At 39.4% G+C, this 27407-nt stretch overlaps 4 protein-coding genes across 6 annotated transcripts; 3 read left to right on the plus strand and 1 right to left on the minus strand.

Annotated features, from left to right (window-relative positions):
- Positions 1–288: 288 nt before the first annotated feature.
- On the plus strand, positions 289–4246 carry fam177a1 (family with sequence similarity 177 member A1). Of its 2 annotated transcripts, none has more exons than XM_051382045.1 (5): positions 289–416; positions 895–1080; positions 1472–1538; positions 1809–1906; positions 1987–4246. In XM_051382045.1, the coding sequence occupies exons 1-5, from the start codon at positions 348–350 to the stop codon at positions 2188–2190; spliced, it is 624 nt and encodes a 207-aa protein (XP_051238005.1). In that variant the 5' UTR covers positions 289–347; the 3' UTR covers positions 2191–4246. The 2 variants fall into 2 exon arrangements, with proteins under 2 accessions (XP_051238005.1, XP_051237997.1); XM_051382037.1 differs by having other exon boundaries at positions 2055–4246.
- Positions 4247–5030: 784 nt separating this feature from the next.
- Positions 5031–9345, minus strand: ppp2r3c (protein phosphatase 2, regulatory subunit B'', gamma). The gene is made up of 13 exons (XM_051381997.1): positions 9157–9345; positions 8936–9060; positions 8311–8415; positions 8109–8221; positions 7419–7516; positions 7209–7279; positions 6982–7114; positions 6651–6706; positions 6379–6454; positions 6052–6188; positions 5815–5952; positions 5574–5633; positions 5031–5451 (listed from the first exon to the last, which is right to left on the minus strand). Exons 1-13 carry the CDS (start codon positions 9221–9223, stop codon positions 5257–5259), a joined length of 1374 nt encoding a protein of 457 aa, XP_051237957.1. The 5' UTR covers positions 9224–9345; the 3' UTR covers positions 5031–5256.
- A 430-nt stretch (positions 9346–9775) lies between these two features.
- prorp (protein only RNase P catalytic subunit) lies at positions 9776–21821 on the plus strand. 2 transcript variants are annotated; one of them, XM_051381976.1, is made up of 10 exons: positions 9776–10577; positions 10713–10863; positions 10973–11207; positions 11303–11607; positions 12091–12138; positions 12245–12377; positions 18969–19079; positions 20864–21012; positions 21295–21493; positions 21613–21821. In XM_051381976.1, the coding sequence occupies exons 1-10, from the start codon at positions 10145–10147 to the stop codon at positions 21739–21741; spliced, it is 1893 nt and encodes a 630-aa protein (XP_051237936.1). In that variant the 5' UTR covers positions 9776–10144; the 3' UTR covers positions 21742–21821. The 2 variants fall into 2 exon arrangements, with proteins under 2 accessions (XP_051237936.1, XP_051237944.1); XM_051381984.1 differs by having other exon boundaries at positions 10725–10863.
- A 182-nt stretch (positions 21822–22003) lies between these two features.
- On the plus strand, positions 22004–26943 carry psma6a (proteasome 20S subunit alpha 6a). The gene is made up of 7 exons (XM_051382025.1): positions 22004–22203; positions 22884–22978; positions 23143–23224; positions 23813–23968; positions 24466–24644; positions 25416–25510; positions 25960–26943. Exons 1-7 carry the CDS (start codon positions 22128–22130, stop codon positions 26015–26017), a joined length of 741 nt encoding a protein of 246 aa, XP_051237985.1. The 5' UTR covers positions 22004–22127; the 3' UTR covers positions 26018–26943.
- The last annotated feature ends 464 nt before the right edge of the window (positions 26944–27407 follow it).

The raw sequence follows: 27407 nt of genomic DNA on the forward strand, positions 1-27407 counted from the left end.
ATTATATTATATTCATTGCATTATGCAAGACTAAAAAAGTATTAAAACATGCAGTCAAAATGGTCTCTGTCAGTGTTATATTATATATGTATATTATACTACTGAATTATTATTAATTCTATATAATTATTTATTTACGTTTCTTGGTTTCTTGGCGATTTTATCAATAAAAGAAATCTCTTCATAAAGACAATCTATATTGTGCAGAACATTTACCATCCAACCATTGACTGATGTCAATGTCCCCGGGTCCTGCACAAAAAGCTTTTATTGTGAAGAAGAAGCAGGAAGTGTTGGCCGCGGCTCACAGACACACAGACCGTAGTGAGGTGGAGGGGTTGACTGAGATGGCAGATTTGTCGTTGTATTTAACTAACGTGAACGTTTCACTCGGACAAACTATGGAAACTGACAAGGTTAGTCCGTGCGATACAACTTTCGTCATTTTTAATGTTTGTGAAAGATAAAATAAAGACTTTTTAGATTAATAACGAATGACTTCCTTAGCGAAGAAGCTAACGTTAACAGTCAAACAAAAAGTAGCTGAAGTTAGCTAATGAACACACAATGCTTTACAGTGGTAACCGTTTACCGTCTGTCATAAACTTTACTGTACTTTTCCTCCCTCTGTAGCCAACGTTACTGTACATAATGAGATAAAAGACACAAGTCACTTGTAACGCTAGTTAAATAACTTTGTTAGGTAAGTTTCTGATGTTTTATTTATATGATTTCTCTTGTGTATGCTAACAGAGGGAGAGGGCACAGCGCTTTGCTTATGGACACTTTATCATTTACAAATTACACTAAAGCTGATAATAATAATAATATAATGTGTATTACTAATAATAATGGCGAGTACATCATATATATGTATTGTCTATTTTGAACTAGTGTCAGAGCCCAGAAGGGGCGACAGAGTTTGAGAGGGTGGAGATGGGAGACTCTGCGGGGAGGCAGGTGAAGGTCCCCCGCAGGACCATCTACTTTGCCAGTGGAGAGACCATGGAGGAGTACAGCACCGATGAAGAGGAGGAAGAGGAGGAGCCTGCGAAGAAAGACATCATTACTGTTGATTCGGTATGCTCCAGCCACTTAGGTTGATTTTTACAGATACTGAAACAGCCTCTGATGTGAGGCAGGTCCTGTGGGTGGTGTTTGCATCAGAGCAATCCTTCTTTTAGGCCTGTTTATCAAAACATAAATGGCCAGTCACTTGCAAATTTATTTCAGTTGGCCAATTAGTCTTGAAACGTAAGACTGGCAGCCTATTGCCGGGGTAAAGTGAACTATATGAGCCTCACTGCTGTCCCAGTTCTCATAGAGCATTTGGAGCCCTTGCGCCTGAGGACACAGACACTTTTAAATCCTGTATTGATGCCTGAGACAGAATCTTAGGTGACATTTGTACTTTTGTGTTTAACCAGCAGACGTGGGCTAATTTTCATGGTTCTCTCCTCATGTATTTCAGTCCAAACTGACCTGGGGTCCCTATTTCTGGTTCCACATGTGGAGAATGGCGACCTCCACTGTCTCAGGTAAAGCAGCCTACTGTCACAGTTGGCATTCATGCTAGCAAGGATCAATCACATGTTACTGGGTTCTTACCTGTCATGGAAATCCTGAGGTGTTTTCTACACAGAGGAAGCCAGGAAATGTTTTAAATGCTCTGGAATATTATCTAACTGTACTATTTGTTTTACAGGAATGTATCAATGTATATTACAGCTTGTTTCACTCTTCTTTTCTATATATCTTGGTTTTGGAGTTATCTTTATTGACTGTATGTGTGTGTGTGTTTCCTGTAGTGTGTGACTACATGGGAGAGAGACTGGCCTCTCTCTTCGGCATCACTTCTCCTAAATACCAGTATGCTATTGATGAGTACTACCGTATGAAGAAAGAGGTAGGGCACACACATCCTTGAGTTTCATATGTCAGTTGTATATATAAATATGAATAAAGTCACACCTTCTGTTTACACAGAGGCAGGAGCAAGAACATGAACTCTCAGATAAAAAGTATTCAATGTTGAACACACTGTTCTCCTGCAGGAGGAGGAGGAAGAGGAGGAGAACCATCTGTCGGAGATGGCGGAGCGTCGCTTTGCGGAGCAGCGACGAGGTGAGCAGGATGATCCTCGTCCCGCTACAGTGGAGCAGCCAGAAGGGTCCGGAGCTTCCTTTGTAAACATCAGCTTTGAGCTCCAACCTGAGCCTTCTCTCAGCACTCCAGACAGAGTCCCTTCTCCACTCCCCTCCTGAAGACTGACACTCCTTGTCAAACCATTAATATTCAAACATTTATATCAGTTTGCAAAACCTTAATTTACCTAGCTGTATAGATTAATAATATTATTTTTCTATGTTTTTATTTTATAAAAAGAGATCTTAGTACACAGTGCAGGGAAACATTTAAAGGGCTGTGGAAGTGGCTGCACTGGCCTTAGGTGTGAATGTAAATTTGTGTATAGTGTGAAAAATCATATGCAAGACTGAGACGTGTCTTTTAACTATTTGTTGAGCAGACTGCGACTGGGATCAACTCACTTTAAGTTGAGTTGAGAAGGTGAAATAAATGCTGGATTTTAGTCTTATTGAGAAATAGACCTCAATCTCAGTTTTTTCATTAATTACAAATGGATAAAGAGCCACCCTGAACTGGAGCAGCAGCATTAACAGACACATGCTACATCTACTGTACAACTGTTGATCCTGCTCCTTTTGTATATGCAAAGTAAGACATTTCATAAGTTTAGCCAATTTTGCCAAGCCATTTCCACTCTCAAGTTGCTTCCTGCACATCTGAGTGTAGCAGTGCTGGATAGTATTTTACTTCCAAACTATAAAGAGATGAGCAGGCAGTGATGACATCAGTACCCGGAACTGGTGTAATGCACTGGGACCGTGTTGTACTCTATTTCAGCCAATCATAACCAAACGTAGTCCTTGAGTTTCATCAAACGGCACCTTTAACATCAATTATAAGTTCAACATTTTATCCAAATACATATGACAACCCTACAGCCTTTTAGCGGTCATGAATACTTCCTCACATGTGGAATATTGTGTCTTGGTCAATTACATACAGAGGCATTAGCCATGGATCACTGTTGCAGAGTCAGACTAAGGGCTGGTTAATCCAAAAGCTAATTTAATAGGTTTCATGCATTAATTACTAATTTGACCACAATCTTCTAACATCTTATTTCCCTTCAGAGCATAACATCTGCCTGATGTTGTGTTACTTAAGCAGCTCATATTTAACTTGTTGTTGTGTCCCTCCTGGTAAGCATTATATCCTAAGTCATTGGAAATGGCACAGTAGAAGCCACCCAGCAGTGACTGGAGCTTAACTCTCTCTCTCTCTCTCTCTCTCTCTCTCTGCTAGTAATTTTGTACTGTACTTGACTGTGTAGTCAGTCACAGGCTTCATTGAAAAAAACCTCCTGTTCTTAAGAGGTGTCACAGCACCACTTTGTTCCTATTGTGCAGCTTGATTTACGCAATTGAGATTTGGAGGCAGGCAAGAAGAAGCGGCAGTTTGTCGACTTCAATGCTAATCTCAAAGAAATAAGCTGCTTTCTTTACCTGCCATAATGTAAAAAAATGTTTCTGTAATGATACTTTAAGTGGTTGACAAACAGAAACAACTTTACATTATGTAGAACAAATTGTTTTTTTCTTGGAAATGCCAAAAGTGCAAATTCTTTAGCCAATGTAGATCAAATAATATCAATATAGCTCAAATATTCTGCTAGACCTCAAATGTATTGATGACTGATGATTTACATTGGCAAGGAAAGTTGCTCACATACATTTCCACTTTGTTCGTGTGTGTTGAGGGGTCATTCTTAAAGTGTCCTTGTGGAAGAGATTGATATAAGTGTCTAGCTGCACAGCAGGCCTAATGCTGAGACTGAGCTCTCATAAGCCTCTTATTCGTTATTTTTATCCTCTGATATCGCTGTGTGGTGACCAGATGCAGAGAAATTACGCACACCTCTTTTCAAAATGAGCCTTAAAGTTAAACAGAGTGAAATTTAAACATATCAGACATAGTGTACGGCAAGTTAATAATACTTAGTGGGTAAATGTCTCTCACTACATGAGTCAATGAATAATTTTATTCATGCTTTTTTTTTGTAAAAAAGGGACAACATATGCAAATGTTTTGGTTATTTTAACAAACTTAATGAATCTGTATATATGTATTTATATTTAATAAACCCTTTAAACATTCAAAAGGTTGGCTTTTGTTTTTAGTATTATACAGTTTACCAAAAAACTGTTGACCACCTGTTTTACTTGGATTTGTTCATATTCATCTTATCTAATCAGAATCAGAAATACTTTACTTACTTACTTAATAAAACTCATGGAGATGGATCTTGTTTGTTTATAGTTTTAAATTACTTCTGAATCAATCTAGTCAAGCTAAATCAAATTTTGTGGCAAAATTATGCACCAAAAAATGACTTCTATTCACTGACAAAGGCCTTGAGAAGCCTTAAATTAAAAGATACTAAGTATACAGGAGCAAATGTAAATCAAATATTCACTTTCTTCTAGGTCTCTACCAACACCTGAGGGAAATATCTGGCTACTTAATGCTCCACCATATTCACCAGATAGTTGTCTGTCTGTCTGTCTGTCTGTCGTGTAGTGCTTGCCCAGTAGTGTACAGTGGGTTTCATGAGCTTTTCCACCAAAAACAGCTGCCCACTTCAGCCAAAAATTCAACAATGAGTGAACAAAAACAGAAGTTGCAAAGCCAGAAAACCAAAACAATGAGCTGAAAGACGCTACAAAGCGCTGTAGCGCTGAGGAGAACAGAAGAGTCACATGATGATATGAGTGACCATTTTCACATTTGATCCAACATATTGATTATAGCCACTTTACGTTTGACAGTCAATCAGTCGCTTATTAAACTCTTGTATTTTGTCTTTTAGATTTTCTCACCGGTTTGATTTCAGTGGGTGTAAACGATAAGAGGCTTCCATTATACAAAGAAAAGTGAAACACTGCTGGAAAAGGAAACATTTACTTTAAAAAGGCCAATGAGAAAATACATGTGTATTCTTTACAGGAAAAGACAGGAACACAGAACAATATAATAATATATAACAATATACACAAATCACAGCATCTGGCTTTCCTCAGAGGGAGCTGAGTCAGCAGTAACAGTACTTGGCTTTCAGGTCGGGACTGAAACTGTGAGCCTTCTGGTGACAGGAGAGTCTCCAAATCATCTTCAGGTGTCATCTAGGTCAGCTGTGTTGCTGCTGTCGTTGTCGTTGGCGACCAGCACTTCTCTGTTCTCGTAGGTCCAGAAGCCGTTGAGGTCGATCAGGATGCTGGTGACGGTGTCGCCCTGGCAACTGTTTACCAAGTCCTGCAGAGTGATCCTAAAGGGGTCTTTAGGCTTCACCATGTCAAAGATCTCATCCTGAGGAGAGACAGTGATCAAAATGTTAATCTTTTCTTACCCCAAAACAAAGACTCTCTTGGTGGAGGGTCTGTACAGGTTGGTTGAACCTTTGTCAACCAAAATAAATGTGTGTAACATACCTTGACATCCTGGAAGGAGACAGGCTCTTGCCCGTGGAGTTTCATCTGCTCCTGAATGGCCTGAAAAACCAAGCACACAAACAGTACCATGAAACACTGACATAACAAAGTGAGTGCAGTCGTGATAATATGGTGATATTTTGTGAATTAATGTAACATGTAAATGGCCCTAATAGTAATAGAGACAAGGTATTCTCTGTGTGTCCTCAGTGTGTTTGTGTGAGGGTTGTGCAGCTGATACCCTGAAGAAATAGTTGAGGGAGAATACATTGAGGTATCCTCGATTCTCCATGTCCAGAAGTTTAAAAATATACTGTATGGCCGCTGGCTCCTTCCTGTTTTCCAACGCCAATACAAAGTCCAGATAGGTCTTATAGTCCTGAGAGAGAAGAAGAACACAATTATGAACGGTAATATCCAATTTAGACCCAAAGCACACAAGTCTATATTTACACTGTTGTGCTGTTGTTAATTGTACCATTTCTCCGTCATAGGTGAGACACTCCTGAAACACTCTGTCCAGGAAGACTGAGGTGAGCGTAGCTGTGCCGTAGCGTGAAAGCTCCTCTTTGCTCAACATGCCGTTGTGGTCCTTATCTAGGTTGAGGTACTGGCCTGTACAGACAGAAATAACAGAAAATAAAACAGAACACCACTTCCACCCAAGTCTTGTCACTTAGCTGGCACATATAATATATATGTAACTTATCATTCAGTGCTGAAAATGATCTGCACTACAGAAGACCTACATTGTTCTCAAGGATCATTTAACATCGTGAACATTTACATCAAGACGTTTTCTCACCGTAGACTCGGAGAGCTGAGGGGGCCGAGAACCAGTTGCTCTCCTGACTCTCTTTAGACAGCTCCTCATCTCTCAGCTGGGAGCACAGAGGGAGAGAGAAAGAGAGGAGAAGCAGGAAATGACATCAGCTGGTCTCGACACACACTGGGAGTATTACTTACTACAGGTAGTTCTTAACTGATCATAAAACAGAACACAAAATGACAGTTCCTTGTAACGATGAATCTGCCTAGTAATGCTGACTATTTTGTAAGGTAAGAAACCTTATGTACCTCCAATAAGTCGTCCAGAAAACTGCAGGCCAATATATCTTGGATTTTAATCTTTCCTGAAAAACAAAAACAGAGACACAAACACCCTCAGTAAAGGAAATGTTGTTCACTTTGTGAACTTTTCTCTTCCTGTAACACAGAACATATATACAGAGTTGCGTCCTTATAAAAACACAATACCGCCACAAACATTACTTCTAACAAAGCACACATGCCCTCTCTGGACATGTTTCTGTACAATCCATTTGAAATTTTTAATACACTTTGACATGTACTATTCAACATTTTACTGCAGAGACACATTTTCACCCTGTGTTGGCATCAGTCTCACCTGTTCGGAGGGGGTCGAGGAAGAAAAAGAACTTGCGAACGGCGGTGCAGACATAGAAAGAATAGAAGGACTTCTCCAGTCCGTCTAGCTGAGGCAGAGTGGGGATCAGCTCCAGGATGTAGTTCTCCAGATCCTACACAGAATAATGAGTGTCAACTTTTCCTTGCATTTTTTTGTATTTCACTGTAACCATTATTCTCCTACTGGCTGAAAATCTCAATGCTTACCGACTCTCTCAGGTGGCCCTGTCCTGCTACATCGTACAGACTCAGACCTATCCTCGTCTGATGCAGCCAGACTAGATGCACAGAGAGAATAGAAATTAGCAACATTCAGTGACAAGAGTACACCAGTACAGATAAATTCAGGGCTGGGAGATATTTCACTATATGTAAAAAGAGACCAGATAGACAACAAAGCCAAGTGAAGGTCCAGACCTTTCCTCATGACATAGTTGAAGAACTGCATGATGGAGATCCTGCCGTAAGGGTCGCTGTGCAGCAGCTTGGCGTACACTCTGGCTGTGAAGAATTTTCTGAAGGATGAGAGAGATCTTTTACTTTTCACTGCATTACTCTGTTTGATTTTATCCCCCCTTTACATCTGCTATAAACATGTTCCTCTTCCTATGTATCTTAGCTGGATTTTATTGTTCAAGACTTTCAAAGCCAGATTTCTCTTTGCTTTCCCACAATGAAAATGTCTTTTAATAATCAATCCCTGGACATTACACACATTGACAAATTTTCCATCTGCTTTATGTGTGTCACGTCCTGTTTGAAAAGTTTTTTTTTTTTTATAGTTTATTTACAGAGTGCGTATGTAGCTTGGGTTGTTTAATGTGGCTAAATACATCTCTGACAGACTCCAGAGGAAGTGATCACATTTTCAGTGCTATTAGGATTTTATGTGTATTTGCCTGATCTGAATATACAGTTATCCCATCAGCCAAGACAGACTGACGCCAGGTGGACATAAAGTCAAGCTGATAGGGGGATTTTCCATAATCGACCTTTGATCTAGCATGAGGCAAATGAGAACACTGTTCTGTAAAACAATAGTAGCACAGGGGGTTTTCCCTAAACTGTGCTGTTGCCAGCAAACCTCTACTTCTTCCTGTTACTCACTTGCACTTGGGCCCCGCCTTCTCCCCCACCTGCAGGTAGGCTTCATAGCTGATCATGGCCTCCTCCCCACTCACTGGAGGCACCTGGTGCTTATCGAGCAGAAACCACAGATTCTACAGAAAAACACAAAGACAACAAAGTGACAGTGAATGACAAACCTGCAGTGTTGCAATTCATGCAGAAATATGGCATCATGTTGTACCTGTAGTTCCTCATTATCCAGCAGTTCTCTGCTCTTCCTCTGGAGGAATACGGCTCTGGACTCCTCTCTCAGCTTCTGAAGTAACACTTCATCCTCTGCTGGTAGCTGCAGAGCAACATCATCATCATCACCTTAGTTATGTTCACTCGTGCACATATTTATCATCAAACAACAAGCCTGTATTGTGGCACCTTGCTGGCAACTACACATCAGTTATAACATGATCAACATCATAATCTTCTTCATCAGTACCACCATCACTGTTGTTTAAGTATGAATGCTATATGCTACTGTAATGTGAGAGCATTAAGCCATACTTCAATTAAGATATGAGTTATTAGAGCTACAACTGCATGGCAGTAGGTTGTTTTCATCTGGTGTCATATATTATTAATACATTGTAGGGTGTCCTGTCATAAAGTAGCTTATCAAACTCAAACTATCAACTACCTCATCTTCCTACAAGAAAAGTGACCCTTTTCTTTAAATGGAGATTTATTGAAGACACACTGTTAGGGGGATTTCAGTGATTTAGTCCTCTGTTTATCATCATAACATCAAAATGACCTGAATGACAATAGTTTCCATTGGGTTCACATAATAATGTATTATTTGAATAATATACCCTGTAGTAGAATCGTGGGATGTTCTTGTAGGACTTGTCTCTGTCGCCTCCTCCCTTCCACTCTGTGTAATATTTGGTGAACAGCTCAGTTTCTTCTGCTTTCATTTCCTCATCGCTTCTCTCATCTGTCCAGGAACAGGGACACAAAGTTAACGTTGACTCAGCTAACAGCTAACCAATCCACAGCAGCTAACGTTAGCCAGTATGTTAGTTTACGTTACCTTTTTGGGACTTTGCTAACCTCCTTTTCAAAATATCCGACCAGTGAGGCTGTTGTTCTTTAGCCATTGCTGCTCCGAACTAGATCTAATATTTATTCAGTAAAACCTTTTTACACTAAAAGTCAAACACAAGCAGTGTGAAGTCGACTTGTGTACAAAAGTAGCCAAGCTACTCCAAAACAAGAATGTGGCTTCCGGTTGAATTTTTGTCTATTCCAAAATAAAATAAATTAAAAACTTAATTTCTATTAATTTGGAAAACCCAACGCCCACCAAAGACAAACAATTAAGCAGTAAAGTAAATGTCTTACAGTTGCTGTCCATTCAAATCGAATATTTAAGTCATCAATGCAATCATTAAAGGAAGTATCAGTCCATTTAAATCAAAGGTTGAAGGAAAGCACAAAACAGAGGCTACAGAAACAGAGTATATAATAAATGCTCCTGAGCAAATCTTTAGGAAAATAATAATATTCCTCAAATAATTGTTTTTTTTAACTATTGACAGTATCTATAAGTTCTCATCTGATAAAATGTCCATTCATTTTGAAACCAAATTGCTATATCCGGTCTTTCTCGGGTTATCTTGAAAAGCTTGACGCAGCTGTCAAGCGTTGATGACGTCAAAGTGTGCGACTGGAGTCATGCAGTTGTAAGCATTTGGTCGTAGACATCTTATGATTGTCAGTGAGTCTGTCCATCGCATCAAATGTGGATATCGGGGCGAAGAGTGAGCCACATTTAAAGTGTTAGAATGAAAGCTACGAGAGAGTGACTGTCTGTCTCATTTATTGTTTATTTACAGTTTATTGATTCATGTAGCTAGTAGCATGTGTTAGTTTTGCGGTCATTTGGTGTGGGGCCATACGTTTCCACAGTTTGTTAGTTAAGGATTATAGATGATTTATAACTCAAGTGAAATCAAAGTGTAGTAAATGGTACATTAATATATTAAGGTCACACAAGCCCAGAGGTTAAACATCCAAACATGGGCCCCACCTTGATATTAAGACTCGGGATATGCCAGAAACCCTTAAAGTCTTTATTTCACAGAGGAAGTTCAGCTCTTTTTACATTAAAGACACCGCTGTGCGAGTCGTTGCAGCTACCTCTCTCTGCACGCTTTCTGTGCACCAGAGACAACAACCCCCACCCAGGTGGCAGACAGACAGACAGAAGGATCGGTGGGCAGACTGATGGACAGGCGAGAGTAAGAAATAGCACCATCAGATATACGGAAGAGGAAGATTGGCGTGACGAGGTGAAAGGAAGGGGTAAGAGCCCCACTTTAAGGCAGAAGCCTTCCTTCCCCAGATCTGTGTTTGCTGCCGGGACAGCAAAGAGGACGGCAGAGATCATGAGCAGGAAGGCAGCTCTGGTCTCTAGGGACCAGCGAGAAAAGGAGCCAACGAAAAGAGAAGGTAGAACAACATACTGGAACTATGTTCTTTAGTCGGCATCATTTTTCTCTTACAGTCAGACTTTTTGGTCCAACATTTCATAAAACAATGAATAAAACATGCATCTAAGAAAGTGTTTGGGAATCATTGTTTCAGTTTCATTCACAGAGAAGATGCAGCCTCCTGACCGGCCACTGTCTGCAGCTGAGTGGAGGAAGCTGAAGGAGTCTTACGGAAACATCCCGCAGTTTGACATTATGATGATGAACGTGATGTTGAACTCTGAGACGGAGCTGGATATCACCAAGTGAGAGCAGATTTTGAACAATTCACATATAAGCAAGGCAAATGTGCTCTGAAGGTCAATGAATTAAGAATGTGTCTGTGACAAACATGTACAACATGTTCTGCAACAGGTCCCTGCTGACTTTTGTAGCCACGGAAAGAGGGACGCTGTCTTATGAACTGTTGCTACGGTACCTGACACTGTGTGAGAGATACGGCCATGACGCAGAGATGTTTGATGTCTATGACATTATGCGGGGAAGCTTCCCTTCTCTGGACACTGGAGCCTGCAGCCTCTTCATCAAGCTCTTCACCCGGACGGCGAGGTGGAGGGAGGCTCTCACAGTCCTGCAAGATATTAAGAAGGTGAACAGGGTTTTGATTGTTATTTTAATAAAAAATGAACCTCATATGGATGGGAGCTTCTCTATCATCACCCTGTTTTACCGTCATCCTCACAGGTCATTACTCCATCACCACGAAACTATGGTTGTATCATCTCCGCAGCGATGGTCAATGGCGACCTGACCACTGCCTGGGCTCTTTATGATGAATTAATTGAAAAGGGACTGAGTCCACACCAGGAGACCTGGGGCTCTATGTTTAAGGCAGTGGGGAAGACCAAGGAAGAAAATGGGGAGAAGACAGAGGCCATATCTCAGTCTGAGCACCAGGAGAGGCTGCTGGGGATTCTGCTCTACATGAGGAACAACCAGATCTACCCCAAGCACAGCCTCGCGTGCACCATCAGCGCCTGGTTTGAGAGGTACGAGAGTGTCAGGAGGGAAACTGAGGCTGGATTCACATTATACAATTCCTGAAATCATGAACATCAGTTCTCTAAACTGTCGCAAAGTCTTTCAAAATGATATAGTTTGGATACTTTCACAATGTTTATATAGCACCTAGACCTTATTTATAATCATAAAATACATGGAATTTTCACTTTCTACGATATGGGACCTTTTTAAAACCATAATATGGCCAGTAAACTATAACTCTGAGTGAGTGTTGCTGACGAGTTGTACTTAGATATGTCTTCTGAATACATTTCAAGTGATTTTCCTGAGTTCCTAACCTTTTATGCTGATAAAAACAAGATAAAATTGCAAACCAGCATTCAAAGTAATTTTCCCTTGTCTGTATAAACTTAATACAATCTCATTGCCTTCTGTTTTTATCCACCTCAACTGATCACTCCTCGCTCTCATTTCTCTGTTTTCTGTCTGTCTATCCTCGCTGTCTGCAGTCTCACAGGGCAGAACTGGACAGGAAGTTGGACCAGCATCTCCCCAAAGTAATCACACCACCTCCTGCTTATATGTGTTTTTATCATCCATATTTGTGCATCGGAAAAATGTGTGTTCTGTATGTATGCATGTGTCATTTATGTGTGTGTTTAGGGGTACGTGTAGGTGTTGTGGGGCTGAGTTAGAGTCCACCCAGCTGACTGATGAGGAGTACCAACAGCTGAAAGACAGAGTGTTCACTGACATCATTCACGGACAAGATGTTTTCAAGAAGACTACACCAGAGGTACACACACACACACACTAAGCAGGGTTTCCATTGTTTCTTAAGAAATCTTAAAAAGTCTCTAATGATTGGGGAATCCAGTACTGTTCCAAAGTGTCTGATCCATTGGAATCATATGCAACCGAGCGTATTGCAAAACAATGATGTCAAACCCCTGGTTACACTACTGGGAACTTGCAACACGAAGGACTCATGGCGGAGCGGAATAAATGGTCCACAGTGTGGCTTAATTTCACCAAAAGACTCAAACTACTATTAAATATAGTCTTTTTCTGAGCACTCAGAGATAATAATAATTGCCTTGACACTGAAATCCTTTGTAGGCCTACTTTGTTTCCACACAGAAAACTGAATCAATAAAGAACTTATAAGCAGAATCGATAATGGTAAAATCTTATAAAGTCCAACTAATGATTCAAATCCAAGGTCATAAAGAGCATTTAAATAGCTTTAACACATCTCTACTAAGACTTGAAGACATAATATGCAGGTTTATTTTTTATTTAATTTCACTGTATGCAGTTATGAAATTATAAATTGGTTTTAAAACAGTTTACATTTACAATATATGTTTTTATTAACTGGTTTGCATTTCCAGTTTGTCCATTAAATGTGATCTACATTCATATTAACCTTAAGATTTATACAGGACATGATAAATGATACATTATACTAATCCTGGTTGGTATCAAAGGTTTGTTATATTTCAGTTCAGATCTTTTAAGCTATGTTCCATTTGAAATAGTGTGTTTTTTGCTTTTATTATAATTGGAAACAATGAATCCTGAAACAACAATTCCATGTTGTTGTAATGTGTGAAAACTCTAAACCAAAAATCAGATTTCTCTCTAACCTCTGCTAGATGGCGCTCTGGTTACACATACAGCACTTTACTGTTGAGGTTAGTTCAAACTGCTTAGTGAACTCTAGTTAATACTTTCACTCTCTAGATGAGAGTAAAACAGCTTCTGAACAGATCTCCTTTTGATGCAACTAGCGATTGTTTTCACTCTTTGTGCTTGCCAGCATAACAAAGTCATTACCTTTTTCATCACCAGTTACATTAAATTAATTTGTTGTGCTCACAGCAGTCTCGGAAACATAAAGCAGAGATGAGAGGAATAATTTGACATTTTATTTTGACATATTCGCTTTCTTGCAGAGAGTTAAATGAAAAGATTGATGTCACTCTCATGTCTGTCTGTCAAATAAGAAGCTAGCAACAGCAGCAGGTTAGCTTAGTTTAGCAAAAAAGGCTGGAAACAGGAAGCCTGGCTTTGTTCGAAGCACCTCTGAAGCTCACTATATGTTAAATCTTTGTTTAATTTGTAAAAAAACCAAATAGCATCTAATACAGCCTAATGATGTAGCACAGCTGGATTAAATTAACATTTGGTTCGCTACACTACATTATTAAGCTGTATTAGATGGTAATTATCTTGCATTGATAAAGCCACAAGCCAGTTTCTGTATGAACTAAACAAACAAGATACAGCATGCTAATTAGTGAGCTAAATGTTTGCCTTGTTTCTAATGTTTATGCTTGTGCAGTAGGTTGGTAATTTAATATTTACATGAAACATGAAATGGAAATGACATGATGATATTTTGTACGTGTTCAGGTGGCAGGGAAAAATGTTTCCTAAAGCAAACGTGTGTGTGTGTGTGTGTGTGTGTGTGTGTGTGTGTGTGTGTGTGTGTGTGTGTGTGTGTGTGTGTGTGTGTGTGTGTGTGTGTGTGTGTGTGTGAAGGCTCAGTGTATCAATGACAGTATCAGTCATTCAGCTCATAATTTTAAGTGCTTCCAAAGCGACAGGACTCACACTACCTTCAGCGTACAGACAATCTCGATACTAGCAAACAGGACATGCAAAGTTGAAAACAAAGTGAGGACTGTATGGTTTAAGTTATATTACCCTTTTATAGCCAAAAGAAGGCAGTGATCGTTTTATCTTGCGTGCATATGTGCACTGTCTGTGCAAAGAGAGAGCCAGGGCACAAGCTTTTCATTGGATTGGAATGTACTGGCCCTATTTTTTATAATGCCAATGACGATAAACTTAAAAACAAGGTTGTTCACCTGAAATAGTTCCAAGAAGAAACTTGGTCACATCAGTAACAACCTTTTAATAATATGTGGCATTTCATTTATGAACAGAGAGAAGGTTTGCATGTGTTCCTTTTGTGTTTTTCGGTAGTTAGGGGGAGTTTGTTGGTGCAACTGTTAGTTAAATTGAGGGGATTTCCAGCATGTGGAGCACCATGTGAATCTGGACCAGAACTACCTCCCGCAGAGGAGACAGACCAAGGAAGGCAGACAGACATGCTGTTTAACTCGACTTTATTAATTCCCAATTTAAAGCAATTCCCTTTTAAGGTCAGACTGAGTGCATCAGACAACAGTGAAGCAACAGATGCAGGCAGGGACAGAGACAGATGGAGGGAAAGAGGGAGGGCGTCCCTGCAAAGGGGAAGAGGAGCTGTGTTTGTCACATATGAAAGCAGACAAGTCATGCATTTTGACACTATAACAAATTACCAGAAAAAAAGAAGCCCCTGTGCAAGTTAATGCAAACTAACACAATAGCCATTAAGTGTAACTCCTCTCTGACATACAGTTTCAACAGTAATGGTATGGTTTTAGGCTGTAGTTTCCAGTGGGAATGTTTTGCCTTGTGTTATATTATAGGACATTTTTAATATTTTTATAATACGAAAATAGAACATCTTAAGTTTCCCAAAGGTTGCATTTTTGAAGAGCTGTTTTGTTGAATAGTTACCAGCATACAATATGTTTGTCTGCCAACAAGGGCTTTTCAGCACTGTTACAAGCCACAGAAACCAAAACAAGAAGACAGGTTTGGTCTATTTTTAGAGTTTTAACTTGTACAAATTACAACACTGATCTTCTTCTGCTTTTGTATTTAAACTCACTCAGCTCACTACAATACAAATGTTGCACTTCAACACCAAAAATAACAATCACAATAAAATCTTACTAAAATGCTTACATACAAGACATCTCTGCATTACTGCTGCTGCTATTAGCTTTTTGGTGTCAAAGACCCCCAAATTTAACTTCTAGTCAATGAAATAATAGTAAAATTTAAATATTCCCCATTTTTCTGGGAATCCCAGAAACCACCTTAAGGACCCTAGATTAAGAAACACTGCTTCAAAGAACACAGATATGTGATAATATATTATTAAACATGCTAATTTTTAATATAATGTAAAATGAATTACCTGTTATGTTCTGTGTGTGTAGCATTAAGGACCTGCAACTGTCATTTCGTTGTACAACCTTGTGTTGTATAATGATAAATAAACTCCCTAATAAACCCATCAACTGTTAGGTTGGTGTGGATATTTACAGATATAGTTTTAGTCACATTTTTGTCAAACACTACTTTAGTAAGCATTACTGCTTACTTAAATATGGATTCCCAAATATAAAAAAATAAATAAACTCAACAGGAAGTTCACAGTTTAAAGTCTTTGAATTCAAGTTGATAGATGTAATTATGGTCTGTATCCTGCTTTCAGTTTTTTTGTTTTGCAATTTGATTTTGTACATCTTTGGTAATGCTGTTGTGTAAGCTTATGCATGCAGGTGCAAGTTTGTGTGTGTGTGTGTGTGTGTGTGTGTGTGTGTGTGTGTGTGTGTGTGTGTGTGTGTGTGTGTGTGTGTGTGTGTGTGTGTGTGTGTGTGTGTTTTAAGCAGTCATATTATCCACAGCAGCACAATGAGCTGGTTTCACATATCAGCTCTGGAAAGTCCCTGGATAATTATACTGGACTTTCTCTCCGTCTCTCTCTCTCTTCCTCCGTCTCCTGCTCTTATTCTCTTTCTTTTTTCTTTGCCAATTTAATCTTTTTTAAATTCTTTTTTACCCTTTCTCCATTATAACCAAACACTCTCTTCACCTCCACACTTCCATCTGTCCATCCGTCTTTTTCTCTTATTCATTTTGTCTCCCAAAACACACATCTCTCCCGCTTCAACCAAAACCAGCCTCCAATGTGAAAACTACACAGTGTTGTAGAATCAAGTATTGTGCCACACTGTGCGTGTGTGTTTGGTGAATTAAAGCAATCAAAAGAGATACTGGAGCATCAGTGGGGCTCTGCAGGCGTTTTATCTAGAGCACAGTTCCATCAGAGGAGGAATATTACAACCTTTTTTTCCTTTTTTACGATCAGATTTTGATTATACATTCATGAGCGCGTGCACACAGTCAAGTTTCAAGTCCAGGGGAATTCACAGCAACCTATTTCCATATTGCTGCTATCTAAAAGTGAAAGCATTAACAATGTTCACGTGCTCGAGGCCTTTTCTAAGCTTCTGCACTACTTTCATGTTAAGGCACATGGCAGTAACACAGTATTTTACAGATCGACTAAACTATGATGAAGGTGTACTCTTTCCTTGCAATGCGAAGAAAAGTTGTGGGGTTCATACTCAACAGATGACACAGAAATATTCCTCACATTGTAACTTGGCTATTTCTGGTGCTGTGGTTATAAACGTTCAAGACAGACACTGAATATCTACAGTTGTCTCTCAAAATGATACATTTCACTTGCATACTGTATATTAGCCTTAATCGAGGAAGTAAGTATGAGTATTGGTGTGTGAAAATAATGTTTGAACAAATGTACAAACAAGACAGTACAGACAGTTAACAGATGCCCACTGTCTGCAGTGTGTACATTTTTAAACCATTAAACTGTATCATAACACCAAGTACTCTATCGTCAGTTGAGCGGCCAGCTGGCAATCTGCCATCTCAGTAACGAGAAGGAAAGGCCAGGTAAATGTGGTACTGGCAGGTCTGTGATCAGTCAGCGAGACAACCAACCAACCGACCATCAGGCCAGCCAACTCACAGGTGGAGTTCAGTCACGCTCCTCAACCACAATAGGGAACAAGTCCCTGATGTTGTTATTAGAGAGCTCTGCAGACTTTTTGTGTACATTTTCATGACTGCTCATGTTTAGTCAAATATCTAGTTGACATTCAAATTGTTAGGTTTTTGGCAGTCACCTTTACTGAAAATGAGTGAGTCTTCCATCTCACCCAAATGTATTTTGACATTAGTCATTTCTGATTTTGGCTGTGTAGTCATGAACGGAAAATGGAACAGAGTAAAGTGAGTAAGATAATGAATTAAGTGTCAAACGGGCAATTAACACACGTGTTGAGAAAGGTAGATATGTAAATGTCTGTAAGAGGACTACTGCTACTTATTCAATAATATTATTTCCCTACCTATTTGTGAATTTAATGGAATTTTGGTCTGATAAAAGACTAAAACATCTATTATAAAAGCAACAAGTAGAGCACATTATTTACCTTGGTTTGCCCAAATAAAGAACTGCAACATTTCTCATCAATGTTCTGCAGTTTATATCAGACTTTTTAGCCATGCTGCATGGCAGTGTCAGTCAGTCAGTCAGTCAGTCAGTCCACCACTTTGGACCAGACTGAAATATCTCAACACCTATTGGATGAATTACCATGAGATTTTGTACGGACATTCCCCAGAGGATGAACCTGCCGACTGTGGCGATCCCCTTACCTTTACCCAGGGGCCGCCAGCTGGTCAAATCCATTACTTATTCAAAGAAATATATACCAAATGGATTGGACCAAAAATGTGAACAGACATTCTTTCCCTGGCCTTCCCTATAGCACCACCATGAACTGAAATTTCCTAATTTGTCTGATGACCAAATACCTGTACTATACTTTGTGTTTAGTGCTAGTTAGTGAATGTAAGATAGTAAATATGGCAATATTTCAAACAGTTTTTTTGGCTTTTATGCCTTTACTGGATAGGACAGGTGAAGATGGACAGGGAAGGTGAGAGGAGGAGTAGATGAAATGCAGTAAAGGGCTGCAACCTATAGCAGAAATAGCCTACAGTCATCAGAAAAAGGAAACTTGGGGTTTGGAGTAATAAGCAGTTTACCATGAGACAATCCACCCAGCCATATGAGCGGGACCAACCAACTAGTAGGTGCTGTTGCCCCAAGAGGAGAGGAAGAGAGCCAGATTTGCCATATTGTTGGCTGCTGTTTACATTCCCCCAGATGCAAATTTAAAAAATCCACTGCATAATTATATCCTGGATGTATGTATATATGTATATAAATAACTGTATATATTGTTGTATTTTATTTTATTCATTTTCTATTTTATTCTATACATGTAATTATTTTTTTCTACCTGTGTAGCATGAAGGAACTACAAACAAACGTTTCTTTATACAACATTGTGTGTAATGATACATACATTTCCTTGATTCCTTGTCACTTTGACTGTTAGTATGCAGATGTTAGCTTTCAGCTCAAAGCACAGCTGCGCTTTTTGCAACTAATGCACAATCATTTATACTGTATTGGTCCGTTCTCAGCCTTGTTGCATTCTCATGCATCCCTAAGAAAGCAAAAAGCAGTAATGTCATGGAGTTTAAACTGAAGTGTAATAAAGCACAATATCCAGGTAAACCATCCAGCTAAATCTTGATCTGACCTATTTGTTCTAAATGTATCAGTCTCATTTCTGTCTGTCTCTCTGTCTTTCAGGAGTTGCAGAAGTTCATGTTGTTTATGAAGAAGAAGCCTGCTTTTCATGTGGTCATAGATGGACTGAATGTAGCAAATATCAACAGCGACAAAAGAAAGCAGTCAGAGGCGGTGAGACACTTGTGCATGCAAAATGTGATTTTAAAAAAAACAAACAAAAAAAATTAGTTAAGCTAAATATTTTACAGGGTTGACTATTCTAACAGGACTTGTTCAGAATGATCGCTGGATTTTACTGGTTTCGTCCCACATGTATGTCTGTCCAACCCAGGGGCTTTTCTGACAGTTGCACTATGACTAACCCTGCTGTGTGTGTGTGTGTGTGTGTCTGTGTGTGTCTGTGTGTGTCTGTGTGTCTGTGTCTGTGTGTGTGTGTGTCTGTGTCTGTGTCTGTGTGAGTGAGTGAGTGAGTGAGTGAGTGATAGATAAATGCGTGCAGGAAGTGCCTCTATAACTGGCCAGTACCTGATTTTTATAACACCTAGCCTACTTGTCTGCCCACATCTGTATGTCAGATGGATGTGTGTGTGTAGCAACTATCTGTCTTTCTGTCTCTCTGTATTAACATATGTTGCATCTTTTTCAGATGTTAATGTGGCTGCAAGACAAAGAAAAGTACAAACACAGACAAAATTATTTCCTTATCTAGTCATCTAGTTCGCTGGAAAGCTAAATAAATTATTTAAATTAATGTAAAAGTCATAGAAATTTACATCAGGACCACTAACAGAAACTTTTATTCAAATGCCTGTATGTATGAATGAATGAAATTGGAGCTATATATAAAATATGAAAATACCTGCTGAATTTACAGTTAACAAGAAAGTCTACAGCCGAGCTATCGACACTGTGAGGCTATACTGTGGCACAGCGGTGCTTTGAGCTAAATGCAAATGTCAGCATGCTAACACGCTCACAGTGATTAACTGACACTATACTATGTCTATACTCACACGCTGATCTTTAGCACGTAATTATCACGGACACAGTACAATGTGCCAATATTAACAAATAACATAACATTTGCTAATTAGCACTAAGCACAAAGTACCGCATATGCTACAAATGCATATGTCAACCTTATGGAGGTACCAGAGAAAAGGCCGGGGATCACCAAAGTCATCAGGTTTCTTGCTCTGGGGACAACACGTCTGGACATAATTTCACTCCAATCCATCCAATAGTTGTAAATTATATTTTATTCCTGACAGAAGTTGTGGACTGACTGACATTGTCCTCCAAAGAGTCATGCCACTTCCATGGCAAAAAATTGCACATATACAGTACACCAGCCTTTTAAGGTCAGATAATATGACCATCAAGATATCTAAAGGCTTCCCTGGGGCCCGCAGATGCACTAAAGCCACACTAAACATCTTAACAATCGATTTCCCTAGATTTTATATTACATCTCTGTTTAACAAAACTGTTGCTTCAGTGCTACAGCAGTTGTAAAAAAAAAAAAAGTACAACTAAGTAGTATTTTTTTGCTGTGGCACCCAGTAGGTTGACAGAAGTTCTTCATTGCATTATTAGTGAGACAGGTACAGTAATTAGTCACACTAATTTGTTTCAGCCATATCTAAGGGCCCATTCAGAAAATCCTTTCTCTTTCGCATATCTAAAGACATCCAAGAAAATAACTTGTGTTGTGTGCACTTACAAAGGCATGTCATTTATATACTGTAGGTCTTTAACACTGCTATGCTTTTGTATGTTTTTGTTGCACAACTTACAAAACTTCTGATTCACCTGTTTATCTCTACCATTGATCTTTTTAACATGCAATGATATGTTGTAAGGTTCTTAATGAAGGTGGCATCCAGCCAACATTTGTGTCATTAAATATTGATGTTTTCAAAGTATTTAGGTATGAATGTGTGTGTGTGTTTCAGTTGTTGGCGGTGGTGTCAGAGTTGAACCGTCAGGGCTTGACTGTTTTGGTGTTGGGGAGGAAACACATGCTGACGCCCTCTGTCTCTTGGGCCAGACACCACATGGACCTTATCTTGAAGAAAGCTCATTGCTTCTTCACTGAAAACATGTGAGCACCTGATTAAAAAGGAATCGTATGGTATATGCTCCTTAGAAAATGCATAAAATGCTCTTCACACAGAATATTCACTGAGAATGTTTAAGGAGCAGCATCTTTGGGGGAAAAAAGGGGGAATGTCATATTATTACAATGAATTCCTTGTGCATTTACTGAAAGCTTCTCTAAAATCAAAAGGTTTTCGTCCTGCTATTTCCTCTGTTCATTTACAGCCTTTTTGTTCTTAACAGACTTTATTATAACGAGTTTACCTCACACCTTTTGCTCTATCAGTTCAGAAGATGACCCCTTCTTGCTGTATGCCACTTTGAATTCTGGGAAAAGCTGTAAGTTTGTGACTAGGGACCTGATGAGGGACCACAAGGCCTGCCTGACAGACATGAGCACCAGACGGCTCTTCTTCAAATGGCAGAGAGGCCACCAGCTGGTATTGAGTGGACCTGTCAACGTAGGCAAGAAAGTCCGATTTCAGGTGAGGAAGAGGAGGATCAGGCAGTGGAGAGAAGGTTGTGAGGGGAGAGGGTCGAAGAATACCAGTTAACTCTGTGTGTGTGTGTGTGTGTGTGTGTGTGTGTGTGTGTGTGTGTGTAGCATATTTTCAGCTATGACACCATTGTCCAGACTTCAGGGGACTCGTGGCACCTTCCCTATGACGACACAGAGGACAGGTGCACCCATGAAGTACCACAACAATGGCTCTGCCTCACCAAAAAGCACTGAACAGGCACACACTCAGAACTCATATGCTTTGATAAATGACTGTGGACCTGTAAATAAAACATTTTCCAAAAAAAACAAAACCAAAGTTGCCAGCTCTCTTTAATTTAAAAGTCAGCCATGGGACAAATAATCTGACTTGAGTTTTAGTAATAATAATAGTCATGAACACCTGCAGCTCATTACATCAATACAAAGTAGCAGCAGGGTTGTAGTCAGTTGTGACATCCGTGAACTACAAAGCTGTGAAGTTGACCCGGAAATGAAAGCCTTCAATCGGGCAGATCATATCCGGTGCAGATGTTTGGCATGTTTTGCCTCTGTTTCCTTACAGTTTTAGTTTTAACTTCAGTTTAAACCGGTGTTTACCTCAGTTATTTCCATCCGTCATGTCTCGGGGATCAAGTGCAGGGTTTGACCGCCATATCACCATCTTCTCTCCGGAGGGACGACTCTACCAAGTCGGTGAGTGTAGAAAGAAATGAACAGAGCTCAACCTGCTCTGTCATCACTACAGGCTAACAGGCTAACAGGCTAACATTAGCGAGCAGCTCCTCTTTATAGCCCATTCATAGTTCAGTGTTATTTAGAAAGACTTTTATTTAAGTGCATCATAGTAGGGTGGAAGTGTGCCAGAAATATATAATTAACTTGAATTAAAGATAGTTAAGTTGTAAGTAATTAACATGTTCGTGTTGTTGCAGATGTGCTAGCTACCTTAGCTAACTTTAGCTTAATTTAGCTGTGGTGTGCTACCATTAGTTAATGTTTATTTATATAAATAAACTTTATTTATTGGAATTTATTTTAATTTCTTATTCAGCTAATCTAGAAACCCAGTTTGTAGCACACTATTAACCCATATTCTCACAATTAGTCTTCTCTTAAACGAGTCATCATGACTGAGCTGTATTAATTGTTAGCATCAAACCTTGTCAAAAGAAAACCTGTGACAATAAAATACCACTATCCATATGTCAGTCGTCAAATCTATGGACAGTTGTGAAAACATGCGAAACAACTAGCTAGTTAGTCTGAGTCCTTATTTAAAATAGATGCCCACATTGGTTAAAAAAAATAAATAAATAAAAAAAGTTTGCAGTGCACACTTGTGGCTCATGAGTTTATTCTGTTCTGTTCTTCAGAGTATGCCTTCAAAGCCATCAACCAGGGAGGACTGACATCTGTAGCGGTCAGAGGGAAGGATTGCGTTGTGATTGTCACACAAAAGAAAGTCCCCGTCAGTATACGCATACACATTATAAACACACAGAAGTTTGTGTTTCTGTGTCTTTACCAAGCATGTGGTCAAATTCCACAACTGTTATTATAGTAGTTGTGTTACTGGTGACGCACGTGTGTGGTTTACATTCCTCTTTTGTCTTTGTCTTGCATTTTTCTTAGGACAAGCTGTTGGATGCCTTGACGGTCACACATCTGTTCAGGATTACAGAGAACATTGGCTGTGTTATGACTGGCATGACTGGTAAGCGATCCAACTGATGGTGAACATCCCAGATTTTGAGGCATTTAATGGTTGAGGTTGAGTCTCCGTCAAGAATATTTGAAGAAGTCCAGCTGACTTGTTTTTTTGCCATATTGTCCTGTTGCTATTGTTCTCATTCAGAGCTAGTAATGTATCCGTCAATACAAAAGTAATTACAAAATTATTGACTAATTGAGAAAATGATGACAGATTAATCAATAATGAAAATAATTGTTAGTTCCAAATGCATTGTAGCTAGCCAAATTTAAATCTAAGACTCTAACCTGTAGCTCATACCTGTTCAGTTTTCCAAAGCTGGCCAGAGCAGCCCACAGTCGACCTGTTCTTAGCAGTAAATTAGTGATATATTTGGGTCAGGGACTGGTTTGTCTGAGAATCAGAGTAATAAATTGTCCACCTCAAGTACCCCTCTCATGTCATGTATCCTTTTTTTACACAAAGAATTTTATCATATTCTTTCACTGTAAACAAACTGAAGCAGCGTCGTTCTGTTACGTTCATCCCTGTATTTGTCTGTTCTTCAATTAATTTGTGTGAAACATGTTTCCTGCCTCTTCCTCCCACCAGCTGATAGCAGGTCTCAGGTGCAGAGGGCACGGTATGAAGCAGCTAACTGGATGTACAAGTATGGCTATGAGATCCCTGTGGACATGTTGTGCAAACGCTTGGCAGATATCTCCCAAGTCTACACGCAGAATGCTGAGATGAGGCCGCTAGGCTGCTGTGAGTTGCATGCATGTGTTTTTCTTTAGCAGAAAAATTTCCTTATTGCCACATCCTGAATAATGTTCTTCCGTGACCAGAGCTTGTGAATGCTTTTATTTTAACATCACAGTTTTATTTTTTTATGAGATATGGTTTAGTGTTCCATTTTTGTGTAAATTTTGTTTTAGATGGTTTAAATTACAGCTTGATTTTTTTTTTTTATATATAGATCAGCACAAAATATCTGCTGTCTGCAGCTCCAATTCATATATTATATCTTTGAAAACTGATCAAGCTCTTGCAGGCTGTTGAAGCTGTTTATGTTACCCATAAACAGCTTCAACAGCCTGCAGGAGCTTGAACAGGGTACTTTTAATCTTACAATGATTCCAAATGTTTTGACAAATGACAATGTATTTTTTTTGTCCCAGTTATTTGAATAGATGTCATTGCCTCTTTCTTTTTGTTTCTACTGTCCTGTCCTCATGCCCCTCTGTCCTGCTTCCTTCCCCCAGGTATGATAGTGGTCGGCCTGGATGAAGAGTTGGGTCCGCAGTTGTACAAGTGTGATCCAGCCGGCTACTACTGTGGCTTTAAGGCCACAGCAGCTGGAGTCAAGCAGACTGAAGCCACCAGCTTCCTAGAGAAGAAAGTCAAGAAGAAACTGGATTGGACCTATGAGCAGACTATAGAGGTATGGGACATATCTATAGAATTTATGGAATTTATGGAACGTCGTGGATCTTTTTTGTGGGAATTTCTTTGGCAGAGAATGTCAGGGAGTTTTTTGGATGTCAGAAAATGTCTGGGAGTTTCACAATTGTGTCACCGTACTAGAATGTTACTGCATTACTTGATGGTTTTCTGGCAACTGGAGTGGAAACCAAACTGTTGGAGCCATTGAAGGAATGTATATTTAAGTTATGGATTTAGTTATACAAATTAGGGAAGAATCCTGATATTAATATACATTAAACTGAAATGTTTATTATTTTCCAGATGAATGTAATCTCCTATTAAAAAGAATAAAAGGTCAAAGCTACAAGTGAAATATGTCACCGAGATCTAAATTGAATGTTAAACCTACATTTTGCAATGGCCCTTCCTTATTCACAATTGAATGTCTGTTGGTAGACAAGAAGAGCAGGTGGACAAACATATTATGTGCCGTGGTTATATTTATTTCTTTAGGAGGTTCAACATCTATTGAAATGTTAACAGCTGTTGTAGCACAAATGGGGAAACATTGAACATTGTATTTGCTGTCAAATGTGTAAGCATAGGCTTTCATTCACTCATTTACCTTAACAAATAGAAGCATCCCTTATATATTTATACATTATGTTCCATCTTTCTAGATTATTTGACACTGTGAGCTTCTTTCTGCTTCCAAATGCATCCATTTCTCAGATGCAATGTTTAATTAACTTTCCTCTTCTCCACCCTGTCATGCTTATCAAAACAGACTGCTATCTCATGTTTGTCAACCGTGCTTTCCATCGACTTCAAGCCATCAGAGCTGGAGGTGGGAGTTGTCACTACAAAGGAATCCAAATTCAAGTGAGTATTTTCCTGAGAGAAAATATCTTGATAGCCATGAGCAAGGAAAATGGTCCTGGCCACAGGTAAATTACTGCCCAGCTGCTACTATGAAAGGGTGTCTCAGAATAAAAGTGAAGCAGGGCATTGCAGAAAACAGGTAGATGGATGTAGCCAAATTTCTGGATAATGGATAGATTTTACAAAAAAAACAAAAACAGTTCAACAAAACATGCAGTTCTGAACAGATACAACTGCTCTTGCTTTTAAAGCCTTGCAGGGCTTTTTTTTTTTTTTTTAGTATTTTTTAAGTATTGTAATGGAAATTCCCTCAAACTCAAACCACAGATAAGATCAAAGTAAGGGCTTACATGGTTGAATGTGTTCTCAACATGTCTGTTTGTGTGCAAGGAGTACAAAATCTGACACAACAAAATTTATGACCATTAACTCGTGTGTTTATGTTCCAGGATTCTGTCAGAGTCTGAGATCGACATTCACCTGGTGGCTTTGTCTGAGAGAGAGTGAGGAAAGTTGGCAGCCATTTTGCTGCCGTCTGCATTATTCTGAAAAGGATGATGAACGGCAACCCCACCTCCTCCACACAAAGGTCTTGTCCAGAAGCAAGGTAAAGGAGGAGTTGGTATCACCTTGTTCCGGAGAGGTGGTATTACACATTGAACTGAATAAAGAACAATATGACCCTTTTTTACCAGGTGGGTAAAATACATTACCCATCTGCTCCGGCACTTCCTCCTCCAATCTCTCTCTGGTCATACCCAGGACCTGACTGGACACAATATTATCCATATATCGACCCCATTTTCCTTCTTACCACGCTGAAACACCCTTACTGCAGGCAGCTGCCAAATGGCATAGAGCCTGGAAAGATGCTGGACATTCAAATCTGTCAACCATATAACACATGAGTCTGATATGCTCTGATGGTGTCAGAAAGCCACAGTGCCCTCTCTGGATGGAGCTCAGCCCAAAAGACTTCAGTTGATGAGTGTGACATGAGCAGATTGGAAGACAGGGGTGCAGTAACACTACGACTACAGCACAATACCTCCTAATACCTCTTACTTTGTAAGGACTTGGTGGTCCTGCAGCTTCTTGAGTCACTGTATTTCAACAGTGCTTTCAGTCTTTACTCAGGGCTGCCACATGTATGTCTCATTTTATTCATCAGCTTTAAAGCCTTCGCTGTCCTTAGTTTCAGCATGATGTTTATACCCTGATGTACTTTGTGATAACCCAGGGAACAGCTGTGGGAATTCTCCCATTGCGACAGTCATCCTTGTCACACCCCTGCTGAAGTCTGCTCAGGTCAACGTCAATGGGAAGTCTCTAATTATACCATTCTCTCCCTGGTGTTTTGATCCTCCTCTCCTCTGCTCACTTTGATGTACATTTCTGCACTTCTATTAAACAGTGTTTTTATGGAACACTTACATTTTGTGTTTCGTTTTCTCTGCATATTTAACCTTTTGGTGCTTTAGCCTTCATATTAATCAGCCCTCATGCATTTCATATTTTTGCTGTGTTGGAAGTGTTGCTTTTGGATGGGCTGAGTCTAAGTGCTGGAGTATGAGTCATTGGTAGAAATATCACTGTAGAACTTGATGATATTTGGATATAAAACTGACTTTTGATGTGCCACAATCTTTTAATATTAGGGTGTCTGCTGGGTCTTAAAATGTCTTATATACCAACTTCAGAATTTTAGGGTTTAAAGTTCCATTTTTCAGTCTTGCCATTAAATGTTTTTCGGGGGAAAAACTTGTATTGATTATCCTGTAACAATTACAAAATGAAGCAATTCAGATTTTACTTCATATGCTTGTTTTTCTGTTTTTTTTTCATGGATTTGAAATAGGCCTGTTGACTTGCAGAAACCCTGATTCTGCTTTTACTA

The sequence above is a fragment of the Dicentrarchus labrax genome, unplaced genomic scaffold, assembly GCF_905237075.1.
Source record: "Dicentrarchus labrax unplaced genomic scaffold, dlabrax2021, whole genome shotgun sequence".
Classification (NCBI taxonomy): domain Eukaryota; kingdom Metazoa; phylum Chordata; class Actinopteri; family Moronidae; genus Dicentrarchus; species Dicentrarchus labrax.